This window comes from Colius striatus, chromosome 19 (genome assembly GCF_028858725.1).
Source record: "Colius striatus isolate bColStr4 chromosome 19, bColStr4.1.hap1, whole genome shotgun sequence".
Classification (NCBI taxonomy): domain Eukaryota; kingdom Metazoa; phylum Chordata; class Aves; order Coliiformes; family Coliidae; genus Colius; species Colius striatus.
Window position 1 is genome coordinate 6,323,027 of NC_084777.1, and position 15,726 is coordinate 6,338,752.

Genomic DNA, 15,726 nt, shown 5'->3' on the forward strand with positions numbered 1-15,726 from the left:
GTAACGATGCTACTGCAGCAGCTGGCAGCCTGGCTCATTTGCAGTGGGGAGGGAGAGGGTTAATCTTACCATCATACACATGTTTAGCTAATCTGAATATTAGCCAGGCCTGCAAAAGACAGAATTCAACTGTATATACAAATGCAGATCTGAAATGGATGTTTTCTGTTCTTAATTCTGAAACTGAAGTTCTTGTAAGTATTCTTCACATGTAAGATTTGGAAATCTAGAAAGCACCATGTTAGTGAGATGTAACTAAGTCTACAGGGGGTTTTTACTGTTAGATATAGTCTAGACTGACACAGTCTAGAGGCTCCCCCTTTCTTCCACAAGGTCCTCTGTACAAATTATTAAATAAACATCCCTATGGAATTTATGAACAGTGAACCTAGAGTTCAATGCATAGACACACCACTGTACTGAAGACAGATCTGGACATGAATTTAGTGCTGTGTGATTAGGGCTGTAGGAAGTGAAGACACATGCTGCTCTATCAACCCACAGTCCAAAGGCTGATCTTCAGAGCTGCCTTTAAGTGCCAGACATAAAAATCACACCTACCAGTGATGGTTTAACTGAATCCAGAAGAGAAGGTTCCAGATACAACTAATCACATCATTCAGTTTGAAAGTCATATGGAGATATAAGGCAACAGTGCATAAAATTGGGCTAGGATCCATTTTTTTCTTTACAGGCAATAAGCCAGTGTGTCTTGAGCTGACAGCCAAAGGGTTCTTCTTATCGGTGCCCACTAAGAACTGGTACACAAATCTTGACCTCCTGTATACTGACAGTTGAGTTTCTCCTGCAAGGGTCACCTCCTTTTCAGTTATTAAGGAATTTGTTCAGTATGTAGTAGTAAATACCTGTCATTAGGTGAGAAAACATAGAACCTTAAAAACATAGTGCTACAGTACACACTGCAACATTACTGGTAACAACCTAGGTATCCACTGGGCTCGGGGTGGTTACACAATGATTGTGTCTCATTGACAACAGGATTGAATGAAACAGAGTAAGAATTAGAAAGTCAAGGCAAGAAAATGACCCAGAAAGTACCCTGCAATACAGAGACTAATGTCAGAGGAGTTGTTGGACCATCACTATAAGGCAACCTGCTTTAGGTCTCTGTGATCAGATCAGGGTTATGACATTTCTTCTCAGATTTCTTTGCAGACCATATGAATGCTTTTTAGTCAGGAGCTTTATTGCATTAGATAGCCAAATTTTTGCTGGCCTATATGAATTTCTGTCAGGGATCAGATCAGGCACTAGAAATTTCTAGTTTCTAGCATGACTGGGCTGTGCAGTTCTCTGTTTTAATTTTGGCTTTGAAAGAGACTTGGTACACAGTCCTTGGTGAAGCCACATAGCTTTTGAAAATCTAAGTGTTTCTCAGTGCCTATGACAGCACCAAGATACTGTGGTGCCTGCAATTTCCTCTGCAATCTGCAAGTATGGTGTGATTACTCATCCATTTCACTAGGATGTGACTACCTCTCAACATAATGTCTTTAAATCTCCCAAACTCCTTGCATAAAAAGGCATATGGAGTTTTAAAGCACTTTTTTTCCCTCCTGCTTTTGGGGCCTATCTGCTGAAGGAATGGGTCGAGTTTTACCAGACCTGCTCTCACAGTCTGATATTAATTACTGGCATTACACTGTTTTCCATGTCTATTTTCTCTGGAGAAAGACACTATTCACACACAGGAAAGCAGTAGCATACAACATTTGAAAGCAAAATGATCTGCGCATTAGGGGATATTGGCACTCACTCTTTGTTCTACTGCTCTAGCAACATCATCCTTATTTTTCTTGATTGGCAAGACAGGCCACAGGATATAAACTAAGAGACTGGTTCTATATCCATTTTGCTACCAAGACCAAGCCTCTTCTAGCCATGATTTTCAGTCTCACAAGGTCCAGGAAGTATTTTATGTCATCTCACTGGATCTGGAAAGCTCAGAGAATTCAGCTCCCTTGCTCTTAAAATATTAATTTGAACTCACACCCATGTCCAGATCCCTTTCCTAATGGACTATAATATTCAGTTTATTTCTTTCCTGATTTCTGTGGAGTTACACTAAAGATAAACCTGACTCAGCCTCTCATACACATTTACCTTCTTTTACCACTTTTTGATGGATTTGCAGACCAATTCAGCAAATTTCCTGTTTCAGAGGAGAATGTGAGAAAGCATTTTGCTATGTTATTCTACCAAGAAAAGCACTATGTTTGCAAATCAAAAATTAAAGGTTGCTTTCCTTTCAGACAGCTTTGACAACCAACAGGAACATTAGAGAGAAACTTTTACTGAGCAACAGATACCACTGGAGGTCAATGATGTCACTATGGTATCATTGCTTCTATAGTAGCATATAAGTACCTATAAAATAGATGCTTAAATTGTTTCTGTCTCTATAGGCAGCTTTAGATAACCATGTAAATTTAAGAGGATTTTTTTAAACTATGTGTCATCTGTGTAATGTATTTTATATTGATACACAAAGCAATAATCCTAGCCATGATTCCTTATGGAACTGAGATTTTAACCTCTGCTTGTAAACATTCCATTTAATTTCTTACCTGTGTTTATAAATAATGTTTTTTAGGAACCCAAAGGACCAGGGTGTCCACTTCATAATCTACTGTGAAATGTTCTGAACATTGAGACCACATCTGGAATATTGTGTTCAGTTCTGAGCCCCTCAGTTTAAGAAGGACAGGGAGCTGCTGGAGAGGGTACAGAACAGGGCCACAAAGATGATGGAGTCGAGAATCTCCCTTGTGATGAAAGGCTGAGGGAGCTGGGGCTCTTTAGCTTGGAGGAGACTGAGGGGTGACCTCATTGATGTTTACAAATACATCAAGGGCGGGTGTCAGGAGGACAGAGCCAGGCTGTGCTCGGTGATGGCCACTGATAGGACAAGGGGCAACAGGTACAAGCTGGAACAGAAGAGGTTCCAAAGAAACATAAGCAAAAACTTTTTCGCTGTTGAGGTGAGGGAGCACTGGAAGGGGCTGCCCAGATGGGTTGTGGAGTCTCCTTCTCTGGGGACATTCCAAACCTACCTGGATGAGTTCCTGGGTGACCTACTCTAGGTGGTCCTGCTCTGGTAGGGGAATTGGACTGGATGATCTTTCAAGGTCCCTTCCAACCCTTAAGATTCTGTGATTCATAGCTGTACCTGGAATTAAGAGAAACCATTTGCAGATAAGTATGAGAATTGTAAGCTAATTGTATTACACGTTTTTGCTTTTTTTTTCCCTCTGAGGACTAGATGTGTTATTTTTGCAAGGGCAAGGAATGGGGGACAGAATCCGGCACTCAAGTGTCTATTTCTAATTATGCTAACTAAATTGGGAGTGCTATTTGCATGAGGTGACAAAATCAGTGTACAAAGCTGTCATTATGTTGATAACCATACATAGAAACACATAGAGTTATGCCCACATACACTTTTAGGGATTCACATTAAAGTACACCCAGAAGTATTTATAGCACCTTGAAGGGAGGGAAAATCTCTTATCCTCCTTGTTTTCTTTGCTCATGGCTTAAATTTTTCTACCAAGGTAGAAAGAATGATTTTTCCTGTCCACTCCAGTTTATAAAATTCCTTCGTATTTCAGAGGTACTGCAGTTTTTCAGTATTTCCCATGAAGGATGATCACATAGCTGTTTTTTTCTCCTGTAACTGCCACATGCTACTGCGTAAGTTGCTTGTGGGAGGTATTATAGAATCAAAAGACCTGTTTGCTACTAACACCCTTGCAGCTCAATTTCTTGCAGGAGGAAAAATGGAAGGCTTCAGGAATGATTCTGAGTGCCTGCAGTTCTCTTTTTCATCAACGGGAGGTGTAGGTTTCTAAAGCTTCTTAAAAAACAAGTCTTGGATGTTCGGTTTTGGTCTCTCTGGGCTTAGCGATTACAACTGCTGCAGGAGAGTTTAGACAGGCTCCACAATTAATGGGTTCTTGTAGGGGCAATGCTGCAGGCATACACTGTGATCTTAATTGCTTATGCCTCTGCAAGACACAGAACTGAGAGCACATTTTGTGCATTTACTTCTTTACACTAACATTGATCTGTTGAGAAATCTATGTAAAGTTTGCTAATGTTTCTGCATGGGGTTTTTTTTCTACTTACATCACCCCTTTATTTCTTTCTTGAATACCTGGAGGCTCCCCCCATTCCTCCAGTGCACTTTTGCCCTGTGAGACCATACTAAGTTAGATCAAGGACCCCCTTAGACTCTCCCAAGAGCCACATTTCCCAAGAAATAAGCTTCACAAAAAAATAATTTCTGCAAAGAAATCATCCATGAGCCTTTCTGCTGTACCAACTCCTTAACTGTCTGCATCAACCCTATTTCTTCCCCTCCACAGTCTTCAGTATCAGCTGTTGACATACTGCACTTTCAATATTCTTTCTTAAACATCCCAAAATGATTTTGTTTAATTTTAGCTTTTCCAGAAAATTGTATAAACCTGAATGATTATTTCTGGACTGGGCTCACCCAGAATAAAATACCTGCTTAGAGTGCTAAGCAGGGAGTGGCGCACAGTACTTGAAGACTGATGCTTGAAAGCCACAATCAAATATAGTTGCTTTAGTGGAAGCATTAAAGGCAGGTGGGAATTCACAGAGTGGGGTACAAGAACAAGGAAAGCAAAGTCAAATCACTTTATGGACTAACTAAGCAACTGATACTTTTGTGAGTGAACAGGAGCTAGGAGCCAAGGGATAAATCCCACAGTTGGCAGGGGTATTGCCAACCAGGGCCCAGTCCCACAGCACCCAAGGAAGGCAAGCAGGACAGACCAAAGGTAAAGGCTAGGCCCAACAAATAGTCCAAATCATAAAGCAACAGTGAGGCAAGGAGGCAGGCCTAAGACACCAACATGCAGGGTAGGATTAGGTCTAGTTATCTCAAGGTACATCTAATGGCAAACATACAGAACTAAGAAGTCAACCTACAAATTGAAATCAGAATCTAACACTCCATAGGCATGAGGCTGAGCCAGAGACTAGCACTTCTCCATAACATATTAAGGATTCCTGGGCTCACAGATGTGAGGAGAAGTTTCAGGTGAGGCTGTCCTGGCCATTAAGACTTATTAGTACAGCTGTTAAATTGTGTGAGAGGAGGTGCAGTGATGAAGTTGGACAATAGCTCTCTGTATTGAAAGTAGAGCTATGTGGGTGAGTTTCAGGTTATGGCAGCCTCTGGAAAAATGACAATTTTCCTCTTCTGATTCCTCAAGTAAAGCGTCAAAGATCTTCATGATCTTAAGCTCCCTGAGCATCAGCTGTGGTTCATGGAGGAAGGTGACACCATTGTCTAAGTCTTTGATACTTTTCTCTGTTCTTTTGTTGGTGACCTCTAACAAGGAGTAGCTCTCAACTTCTGAAGTGAAAAAAAGTATTTTTTTCTCCAGATTTCCTTAATACAAACAATGAGAATGACTGCACAAATGCCCAAAGACTTTTGGTCACTGTCTGTATTGAGTTTCTTCAGCTTATTTCTTGAGATTTACTGGGCAACTTGCTGAGAGAAAAAAATAGCTTAGACAGCCTCCAAAACAGCCCACATATGCCATGCAATGGTGTTACTCGTACAGATGGAGCAGCTCCCTTCCCTTCCTTCAGTGTTCTTACCTGCATACTGGTGATGTTTTTAGAGCGTTTTTCTTGGGCATCTTCATTGATACAGTGAGGCAAAATTCACCCCTCAGTGTGGTTGTTCCAGTTTCTCTGTACAGCCAGCTAGGTATTTTTGCACGGATTATATTTGATGGACATCTGTGAAGTCTTCCTTTAGAATCATAACTAAAAAGTTGCTGTTTAAAACAAAACATACAGATCAGAATCTGTTGCAGTTTTTTGTTATTCCTTTCCCCCACCACCCCCAGCTCACTCTGAGCTGTGAACTAAGAGTTCTGGGTATCACGAACTGAGAGGTGTTTGAAATGCAGCATTCTCCATCCTCCTGAGTCACCGTTAGCCATCAGCTTATTTTCTGAACACTTGTTTTCACAGCTACACTTCCAAATCAAAGATGGCCTCATATTGTTATTAGAAACCTATCCCTTTTTAAAACCTAAATCAAATAGTTTCCTCTTTACTGTAGACAAGTGATTTTTAAAAACCAAAATCTAAGTGCATAACAATGGAGCACTTGTTTGTGTTTCTGTAAAGCAAACATTAACAACCACAGCATCTACTATTTTGCAGTTGCAGACAGAAAAGGATGCAGTTTTCCATTCATTCATCCATGTTTGAATAAAGATGAAGCAGCAGAAGTGCAGCAGTGTTTTCACATCCCCCAGCTTAATCCTATCAAGTATTTATAATATTCTGGGAATTCCATGACTGATTTGCTGGCACAAAGCCCTCCCAAACAGGTGTGTCAACTGACTGCACAGGTATTGTACCCAAACTGCACAGGCGTATTGACTGTAGGAGTGTACAGACCGAAGCGTGCAGGTGTAGTAACCAAACGATATATTGACCAAATCATACCTGTACTGCACAGGTACAGTGACTGAACCTCAGAGGAGTAGCGATGGATCTGTACAGGCTCACAGACGGGTGTTGTGACCAAACCAGGCAGGTCCACCGATGGAATGAACCATGGGCCAGGCCGACCAGGCCGCGCACCTGCACCAACTGACTGAACCACGGGACACACCGACTGCCCCACACACCTACACTGCCTGGGCCACACCGGTGTGTCAACCTGACACACGCAGGCCCTGAGGCCTGGGGACAGCCTGTGCTGCTGTGGCCCGTTCTCGTTCCGCGGCGCCATTCCCCGCCTCAGCGGACGGGGTGTGTGAGGCCTTTGCCGCCGCACGACCTCCCCTCAGCGGCCCCCGCCACCAGCCCGCCCGGACTACACTTCCCAGGATGCAGCGCTGCGCGGGCGCCCTCGCGGCCCCCTGGCGGCGGCAGGCGGCTGTCTGCAGGCGCGGTGAGGCGGGCTGAGGCGAGCAGAGCCTCAGGCGGGAGCGGGCAGAGTCGAGCCGGGCGACGGACGCGGACTGGTGCCGGTGCCTCCCGGCCGCGGCGGCGAGAGCCGGGCTGCCCGCGGTGAGGGTGCGGGAAAGGGGCGGTGTTAGCTTGGCTGTGCGAAGAGCCGCTGCCGCGCCGCAGCCATGGGGAACCGCGGGATGGAGGACCTCATCCCGCTGGTCAACCGGCTGCAGGACGCCTTCGCCGCCATCGGGCAGAACGCCAACCTCGACCTGCCGCAGATCGCCGTGGTAGGGGGACAGAGCGCCGGCAAGAGCTCCGTGCTGGAGAATTTCGTCGGGAGGTAAGAGAGGGCTCTCCCTGGGGAGCTCCGCCGCAGGCAGGGCTGCGGGGGACACGGGCAGTGCGGTGCATGGGCAGTGCGGGCACGGGCAGAGCCGCTGCGTGCGCGGGCATCGCGGGGCACGGGCAGAGCCGCTGCGTGCGCGGGCAGCGGGGATCACGGGCAGAGCCGCCGCACGCACGGGCGGTGCGGTGCATGGGCAGTGCGGTACGCGGGCAGCAGAGCCGCTGGCTGCGTGTGCGGCAGCGGGCAGCGCAGTAGTGGGGCAGCGCTGCAGGACGCCCGGGCGCTGCGGTGCAGGGGCAGGGAGGGGCGGAGGAGGACTCCCCGCCTGGAGGTGGCGGGCGGGGGGGGAATCTCCGCAGCGGGATCCCCGCCTTCGCCGCACCTTCGGGGTCGGTGAGACCCCCCCTCAGCCTCCCCGCCGGTTGTTACATAATGGTGAGGGGCTGAAATGTCATTGGGGACCGGCCCCTTCCCTTACACTGCTCGGTGCGGGGCCGCCGGGCCGCGGTGCTCCCATTGCGGGGTTCCGAGAGATGGATGTTGTCGCTGGGAAGAAGGGGGGGGACGGGGGGTGTTTAAGTTTAATCTGCTCTGTCCCCCTCCCCCAGCGCTGCCTCACTGTCCTCCATAGCGGATGCCATGTCAGGAGCTGCAGGGAGGCTATAGGAAGGACAGGGTTATCACTCTCCTATATGCTCAAATCCCCGGGTGCTACCATTTTGTGACAGGCAATATACTGATGCTTTCCCTTCATGTGACCTTCGCATTCATCATCTGCAACTTGAGCAAATTGCAGACTGTGCTGCCTGGTTATCTGCTCCGGCGTAGATACACAGCACCTGGTGAGGGGGATTGTTCCTCAGCCTGTTTCTGGCCTCCCTAGTTAATTGTTTTCAGTGATGCACAGGTTTTAGTCATTAAAGTATTTATTCATGCTATCAGGGACATGCAAGTTGCTGGTGACTTGCCTTAAAAGCAGTGGCTGCTGAGATACCTGTCCAGATGCTTGTGTGGGTTTTCCTCTTTCAGCAAAGTGCATTTGTGACAACATGTATTGGATGTTGTTCCTCCACCCCCACTTTTTGTTTTAAGCTGCTTGCTGCCTGATGGCTTATAAAGCTTTTCTGCTATTGCAAGAGTCTGTGGTGTGTAGGAATTGTTTGCTTAGCTGCACGTAGCCCCAGATTCTGGACCTCTGCAAGAGTAGCGTTGAGCTGTGAGTGTAGAGTGTGCTGTGTGTACTACTAGGAAGAAGATGCATGGCTTGTACCTGGTGCAGAGAAGGGATCCTTGGCATAAGGGGATTTTTTTTTAAAAGAATATGTTTTTTATTTGCTGTAGGTACACATGCAAAGAGTTTGGGATCCCTTCTAGCTAACTTCCAACAGTCCATGCAGCATCCCCCAGGGATCATGCCAAGGGAAGGACAGTGCAGGAACACATTTTCCCTAGCCTCAGGTTATGGACCAGAATCTACTTGTTTGTCCATAGATTAAGGAAGAAAATAATAATTCCTACCTCCAAAGTGAAAAACTTGCTGTGCTGTAGCTTTCTAAGAAGGGGAAGATAGCTCTCCTGAAATGTGTGAGCAAAACAGGTTCACCTGTTGGCTCTGTTGTTTTCATACTTTCTAAGTACTGGCAGCCTGACCTCATAAATCCTTTTTAGAGGATCTGTGCAGTCGGTGCTGCAGTGGTTTGATGTATAATGTACGGCTGTCGAGTCAGAGGAGGGTTTGATGAAGGACAGTCACTGTATCAGGAGTGCACTGCCCTGCTTTTTAGACTGAGCAAACAGAAGGGGATATATTGATCCTTGGTATGTCTCTACTGGCACCAACTGAGAACTGTGGATTTTATCTGACTAGTGGAAAACAAAAAGAATTAAGTTGTTTTCTGTCTCTTTCTGATGACTCTGTCCCAGGAGAACTTGAGGCCACTGTGTCCCATCAGTTGTCTCTCTCGCAGCAAGTTATGGTGCCGTGGCTTTTAGAAAATGAAATAACAAAAGGTCCCCTGAGCAGAAGCTGAGACCTGTCTGCAGGAAAGCATTTAGAGGAAATAATTGAAGTGGAAATGGAAAATATGTCAGAGGGAAGAGGTCTTTCTCCATTTGATACCCTTGAGTGCGGGCTAGTATAGAGACTGGTAACATGAGACATCTTACCACAGAATGTATGTGTTCATGCTACAAAATTCAATCCTGCTAAAATAATGCTGGGGCCTTGCTGTAATGTATAGTCTCTTTTTCTGTGGGTACTAGAAACCATGATGATAAGCTGTGGAAATAGTATCCAGAATAAGTATGGCTCCTCAATGTAATTGTGATGGGACTGTTCTCTTGTCTGAATAGGCATAAGAAGAAATTGTGTGTAGACCTACTGTGTACAGATGCAATTGTTTCTGTAGTGTGGACATGACATATGTCACTGCTCCAGCTTGATACCAGGGTGGTGGTGCAGCTATTGCTCAGCAGCTGCTCACTGCACAGTCAGTGTGAATGCTGATGGGTTTCTGTCTGAGTGGCTGAAAATTTGTAGAAGAATGAATGCTGATGTGGTTGATAGTGATGGGTTTGCTTGGTTAGGGACACTTCAGCAGAGGGACTGGAGACCCCACAAGGGCTGGTGTTCATGCTCAGTACATTTGGGGCTCCTTTCAAATAGTCATTAAGCCATGGTCACATTGCAGGGCAGCAAACTTGCCTCTACTGCTGGCCTTAGCTTGTGGCAATGTAGGACTTCAGTCTAGGGCTGCTGCTGGCACCTCCCAGTAGCACCAAATCCCACACGTGCTAGAGACCTCAAAGCACAAAGGAGTGATGCTGACTGCAATCAGTGTTTAGTTACATGTCTTACCAAACAAATACTTTATTTTTCCCTCCTGAATGTAATGGCTTACTAGTCACTACTAATTGCTCTTCTAGTGTCACTTACTCTGCTGTTAACAGATTATCCAACAGTGTAGAGCCTGTATTTATAATACCAGATGTCAGTGTGGCTGCTATGTGTGCTTTTGCTGCCGGAGACTCAGCATGGTGACTAGGATACCAGCTGATGGTGTTAAAATCACTGAAGAGATAGATGAGAGAGGCCATGTAGAAGCCAGACAGGTGACACATCACTTTGTAGACTGGTTTATCCTGGGCCCCAGAGCTGGAGGAAGGTTGCTTAGGTCGGCTCCAGGCATTTCCTCTTGGTGTGGTTATTGGCTCACAGGCTAACTCAGGTTGGAAGAGACCTCAGGGGTTGTTTAGTGCATTCTTACTGTGTTTTTCCTTCCCTTGCTGCCACTTTTCTTAAAGTAAATCTTAGAACAGGCAGCAGAACCAACAAAATTAGTCTGATAAGAAGAGCAAAGCATGTGATATGTGCTAGTTTGACTGGAAGGAGGCTAAAGGGCCCAGAAGGAGGGATGTACAAGACACTCCACAAAGCTGTTTGCAAAATCATCTATGTTGATGCCACTCTTATTTTGCCATGTGAAAATAACATATGCAAGGTATTATTTAAAAAAAACCCACAACTTAATATCTCCGAGCATTATTACACAAATCTGTGGTTTTGTGGCAGTGTTACTGTTACCTTGGAAAAACTGAAAGCACTGGGCTGCCTTCAGAGAGCTGCATAAATGTCCTCTGTCTTGTGTGATCCAAGGCAGCATGTTGCTCAGCCTTTCTAGGGCAGCTGCATTGATCTTCATGGAGAAAACAAGGCACCTCTGACTTCTGGAGAACAGATGGTTTAAGGGGGCTGCTGAGGAGGCAATGACTAAGGACTGGGAACAGTAGGTGGAAGGACTTGAATGGAGGTGAAGCCATCTTGTTTATGATAAGGGAGCTAAGCAGTGCCAGAGTTGTGGGAAATGAATCAGGGTTTACATGACCCCAGACTTGAGTGTTACCCTGAAAGCATTGTCTCTCGGGAGCTTTTATGTCCCAAACCAAACAGGAGCACATAGCCTGTCACAAGGCTCCAGTGGCACATGCTGAATAGGAAGGAAAGTGGAGGCAAGCATGGACCTAAACTCAACTGTATTGGGCTAACCTTGCATCTCCTAGCAAACTGTAATTTCAGCATGGGTAAAAGAGCAGGGAAAATGCAGCACTGCAATGCCTGTGGTAGTGGTAAGCGTAAGTATCTATCAAGCTTGGTACTTGTGCTACAGTAACTGCCTGTCCAGGCAAGGACCAGGATGCATGGGCTACAACTGTGTCTTTGCCTTGCTATGTCTCATGGTGAAAATACAAATCTCTGTCTTGAAGCCACACTTTGGCTTCAGGTATAACTTTGAGGAGCAACTTAGAATCTTCATATCTCAACCTTCCCCAGATATTTGGAGGTAAGTACGAACACCCCCAAGATATGGTGAGGGAATGCTGCCTTTGATAACACACACACTTTGTTTTGTTATGGGAAGCTTCTCCAGCAAAGTTCCTTCAGAGACCAACATCAGTGTTTAGCAGCTATCTAGAAATGAAAGATCCTAAGGGGATGCATTCAGAGAGGTAGATATTTGGACTATTTAGGTACTGCAGGAAAACTGTTTTGTCAGTGATCTTTGTGCTTTTAAGTTGCTGAGGCATCTGCTGTGGTATGTGTTGTGTTAGCTTGAGTGCTATGAAGAGAACTGAGGGCTTAACTCTTAAAAATCATACAATGTTATATATAGATTGAGAATGTCCACTGTGCTGGGTAATGCTGAATATCAATGCAGTATTTCAGTGGCAGATTTAAACTTAAAGATGATGATACAATCACTGACTTGCTCTGTTCTGCCCACAGAAGAGGTCCTTAAATGTGATGGGGTTTTTTTGTTGTTCTGCTTTGAGATACATTTACATTCCCAGAGTGCTGGCAGAGAGAGTAATTGCAAGTCACGAACCCTTAATTGCTGTATGATAAATACATCTGTGAGATGACCAAATGCTGTTGGGAATTTGCAGGTTAAAGACATAGGCATTGCTTAGGAACAGACTCATTTAGGTCTGCAGAAGGTGTACAAGAACCAGGAGTGGCATTTTGCTGTTTAGATAAGTTGTGGTTAAAGAATAGTCCTTCAAATGGCAGCAAGTCTTTGGTATTCTGTGAAGAAAAGACCTATTTTTGTCTCAGATTAATTGGGGAGGGAAGAAAATATGGAGCACTGGGGAAAATGGAATAATGTGTTACAGCAGACCACATGATAAAATAATTTAAGAGAAATTGGTACAGCTCTGAGCAAACACCTGTGGGAGGAGGAAAGCTAGGAGGAGATACATAATTAAGTTAAACCATAACACAACATGGGTGGCTGTAAGGAGGAGGAAAAGGCAGGAATCTCAGTGTTTGTAGGTGCAGCAGCAGTGTCTGCCTATATTTGTCTTCTGCTTGCTTTAATGTAACAGGTTGGATCAAACAAATGCAAGTCTAATACCTTTTCTACTTCCTGCAACAGTAAGATGTTCTCTGGAGATCTCACTCTCTGGCTGTATTCTTCAGCTTAACTCTTTAGTGATGATCTCATACTTCTTGTAAGTGCCCACAAGCCTTATATTCACTAGGAAAAGAGATCCTTATGGTGTGTCTCAGATCGTATCGGAATCTATCTAGGGAAAGGAAATCAGCTGTATCTCCAGTTTGGAAGCTGATGCTCAGTGTTGTGCATGTTGAGGCTCGCCTGGATGTACTGGTGTGTGAAAATGACAGGTTGCCTTTTCATTGCTGGAATTCATCACCTGATAGCTAGCAGATCAGGAGGATGCTGCTTTGGCTAGTGTGGACTCTTATTGAAGATACTATGGTAATCTTCATGTTGAGAATATTAGAGCACTATGAACTTTGGGTAGTCTTTACTGTACTTTGAGATAGATAGGAGTTTTTGTGCTTGATCTATAAACAGTATGCTGTGATACAGAGCTATGAAGAGTCTGCAAAACCAGTGGGGGCAGGGAGTCAGCAGTTCCCAAAAGCATCTCCCATGATAAAACAGCCAGCTGTTACTGTTTTATAAAACTCTACATGCTTACAGCTTTTCACACAGTCAAAGAAAAAAAAGGCAAAGACAAACTTCTGTTTTTAAAGGCTCCTGATTGTTTTCACAAGCCATAGTTTGATACCTAGCTGGACATGCCAAGTCCTTGAACCTGACTTCTTCAGATGCTTTGAGCAGTCAGAACTCTGCCTAGACTTAAATAGAAGGTGTGGGAGTCTGTCTACAGCACCTCCTATCTGAGGCAGCTCCTGAAAATGTTATGCTAAGACAGGAAGCTAATTCCCTCCCAGTCTGATGAATTACTGAATGTCCCTGGTTTGTACTTAACATTGAGTTTGAGCCTGTTTGTACAGGTGTGAGTAAAAATTCTTCTGAGTAGGGATTTCTTGGCATCTTTAAGATGAACATTTTTAAGGAGAAATGGAAGAAGATGACAACTAAGCTAAAGTTAATCAAGGAAGCATTTCTTGCTGTATTCTAGCTAATGGAGTGAAACTTGCAATGAATTTATTGGACAAAAGCAAACTCATGTGTGCTCCACCCATGCAAGCTGATACTGTTTTGGGCAGTGCATTTGAGTGGCAAAACCAGAAGATACCCTGAAGGGATGTCAGGCAGTCACCTAGAAGCATATGGTATTGAGCCTAAATGGCTGATGTGAAAGGAATTTTACTGGTAATATGCAGAGTAAGCCTACTTCCTTGATTTGCCACTAAAAAAAAACAACCCAAAAAACTTCGGGTGTAATACTTTTTTTCTTGGACTTGCAGATCTGTAACCATATGAGTCAGAGTATTGCTAGCTGGGAGGAGAGCTAAAACTAAATCTGGTCCAAAACCAGAGAAATCTAGTCAGGCATGGTGAGAGAGTAGCTCACTAGTGGGACAGTTTCTCACTCCACTTGAAAGTTTATTTTCCTAGTCTCAGACTTGGTTTTGCACATCTTAATAGAAGATGAAAGCTCAAGGTAAAGGAATGTGAAGGAATATTGTCTCAGGCAGATGGGCACGTTCAGCCTTAAGAGTTCTGTTCTCAGCTCAGAAACGGAATTCTCATGTGACTAATTTTTCATGCTGTTTCTCCATCAGTAGAAAGGAGAAACTGTTTGTCTCTGCCATGTCATGTAGGTGTGCATCATTAACTGACACTTCACTAACACTGAAAAAGGTTAACCATAACATAAGAAACACTTTTTTCCCTAAGAAATTAAAACTCTCCAAGGGTGGTACAGCCTGAACCCTTTGAAAGACCTCCTCCTCTCCAGAAGTGTGTTGCCAAGCACTTCAGTGGTTCATGCTGTGTCATTTGCTGGATGTTGCTGGTTACTTATATCTGTTCTGCAGAGAGATTGGGATTGATGCAGCCACTTTGTCTGCTGGCAGAGGTTGGATACTGGATTTGAGGAGTCACAGTATTCTTAGAAAGCACTGGGAGATGAGAGACTGCACTAGATGAGCTGGTAGCATTTAAATTTTTGAGCGTAGCCTTCTAGAGTAGAGATGGGTAGCACAGCCCTTATAGAGAAGTGATCCCAGGGTTTTGTGCCTAGTGACTTTAAACATAGTCTGATCAGGTGTGGAGGTGGTCAGACTTGCAAGCAGGACTGGTACTTAAAAGCTCCAAAAAGCTATATTTCTCTTTATGTTTATCTGTGATGCTTCTAAGTCATGCATAAGGATTATTTTTCAGTGACTTGGAGTTCAGTCATGAGAATTGGATGTCTTGCTCAGAACTAACTACTAAAAATATTGGGGTGGTTATGAAGAGAGGACTGAGACAACATTTCAGTGTTCACTATGGAGAAGACAAAACTGTGCATCAAAACATTATGACTGACAACTGAGAGCACAATTTCAATGTTAGGTATTTAAACAATTATTCCTGGTGACTCCTTGATACTTTGTACTTATGTCGAGCTTTTTGTTTTCCAGGTCCTATTAGTGAATACTAACAATTGAATGTAAAGTGGTTCAGTAATTTTCTTAAGCTGTCTTGTATAGACAGGACAATTAAGTTGCTGATGATTGCTGCCTGCATGACCTTCAAGCTTATCACAGCTCTTAGGCTGCTGCTGACTATAAGAGAGAACTGTTTTTCTTTCCTTCAAGGCACAGCAGAGGAAGAATTAGCTGAGTCTGAAATCTAACAGTGTCTGTGATTGTTCTCTACCATGTTAGATGCTCTGAAGGCTTTGGCAGACCCGGCCATGACCAAATGGGAATGAGATGGTGTTTCATTCCCTGGTCAGTAGCTTCTTGCAGTTCAGTATAACATGCTTTTGGAAGCATCTTGGTGGCAGACGTTATGCAAGCACCCTCAAGCTGTGTCTTGCTGACTGGAAGCAAACTTGCCAACTTCTGCCACTTTTCTGCAAGTCTTGTGATTTCTGTGGCTTTTCTTAGAGCCCTGGACACAGCAATTAAGCTA

General features: G+C 44.5%; 1 protein-coding gene across 2 annotated transcripts in view; it reads left to right on the forward strand.

The window, feature by feature from the left end:
• The first annotated feature begins 6,991 nt into the window (after positions 1-6,991).
• DNM1 (dynamin 1) overlaps positions 6,992-15,726 on the forward strand; it is a 66,125-nt gene continuing 57,390 nt past the window's right edge. For both annotated transcript variants that reach the window (XM_062011477.1, XM_062011478.1), the window contains exon 1: positions 6,992-7,321. In XM_062011477.1, coding sequence (XP_061867461.1) covers positions 7,161-7,321 — 161 coding nt within the window. In that variant the 5' untranslated portion in view covers positions 6,992-7,160. The remainder of the gene's footprint in view (positions 7,322-15,726) is intronic.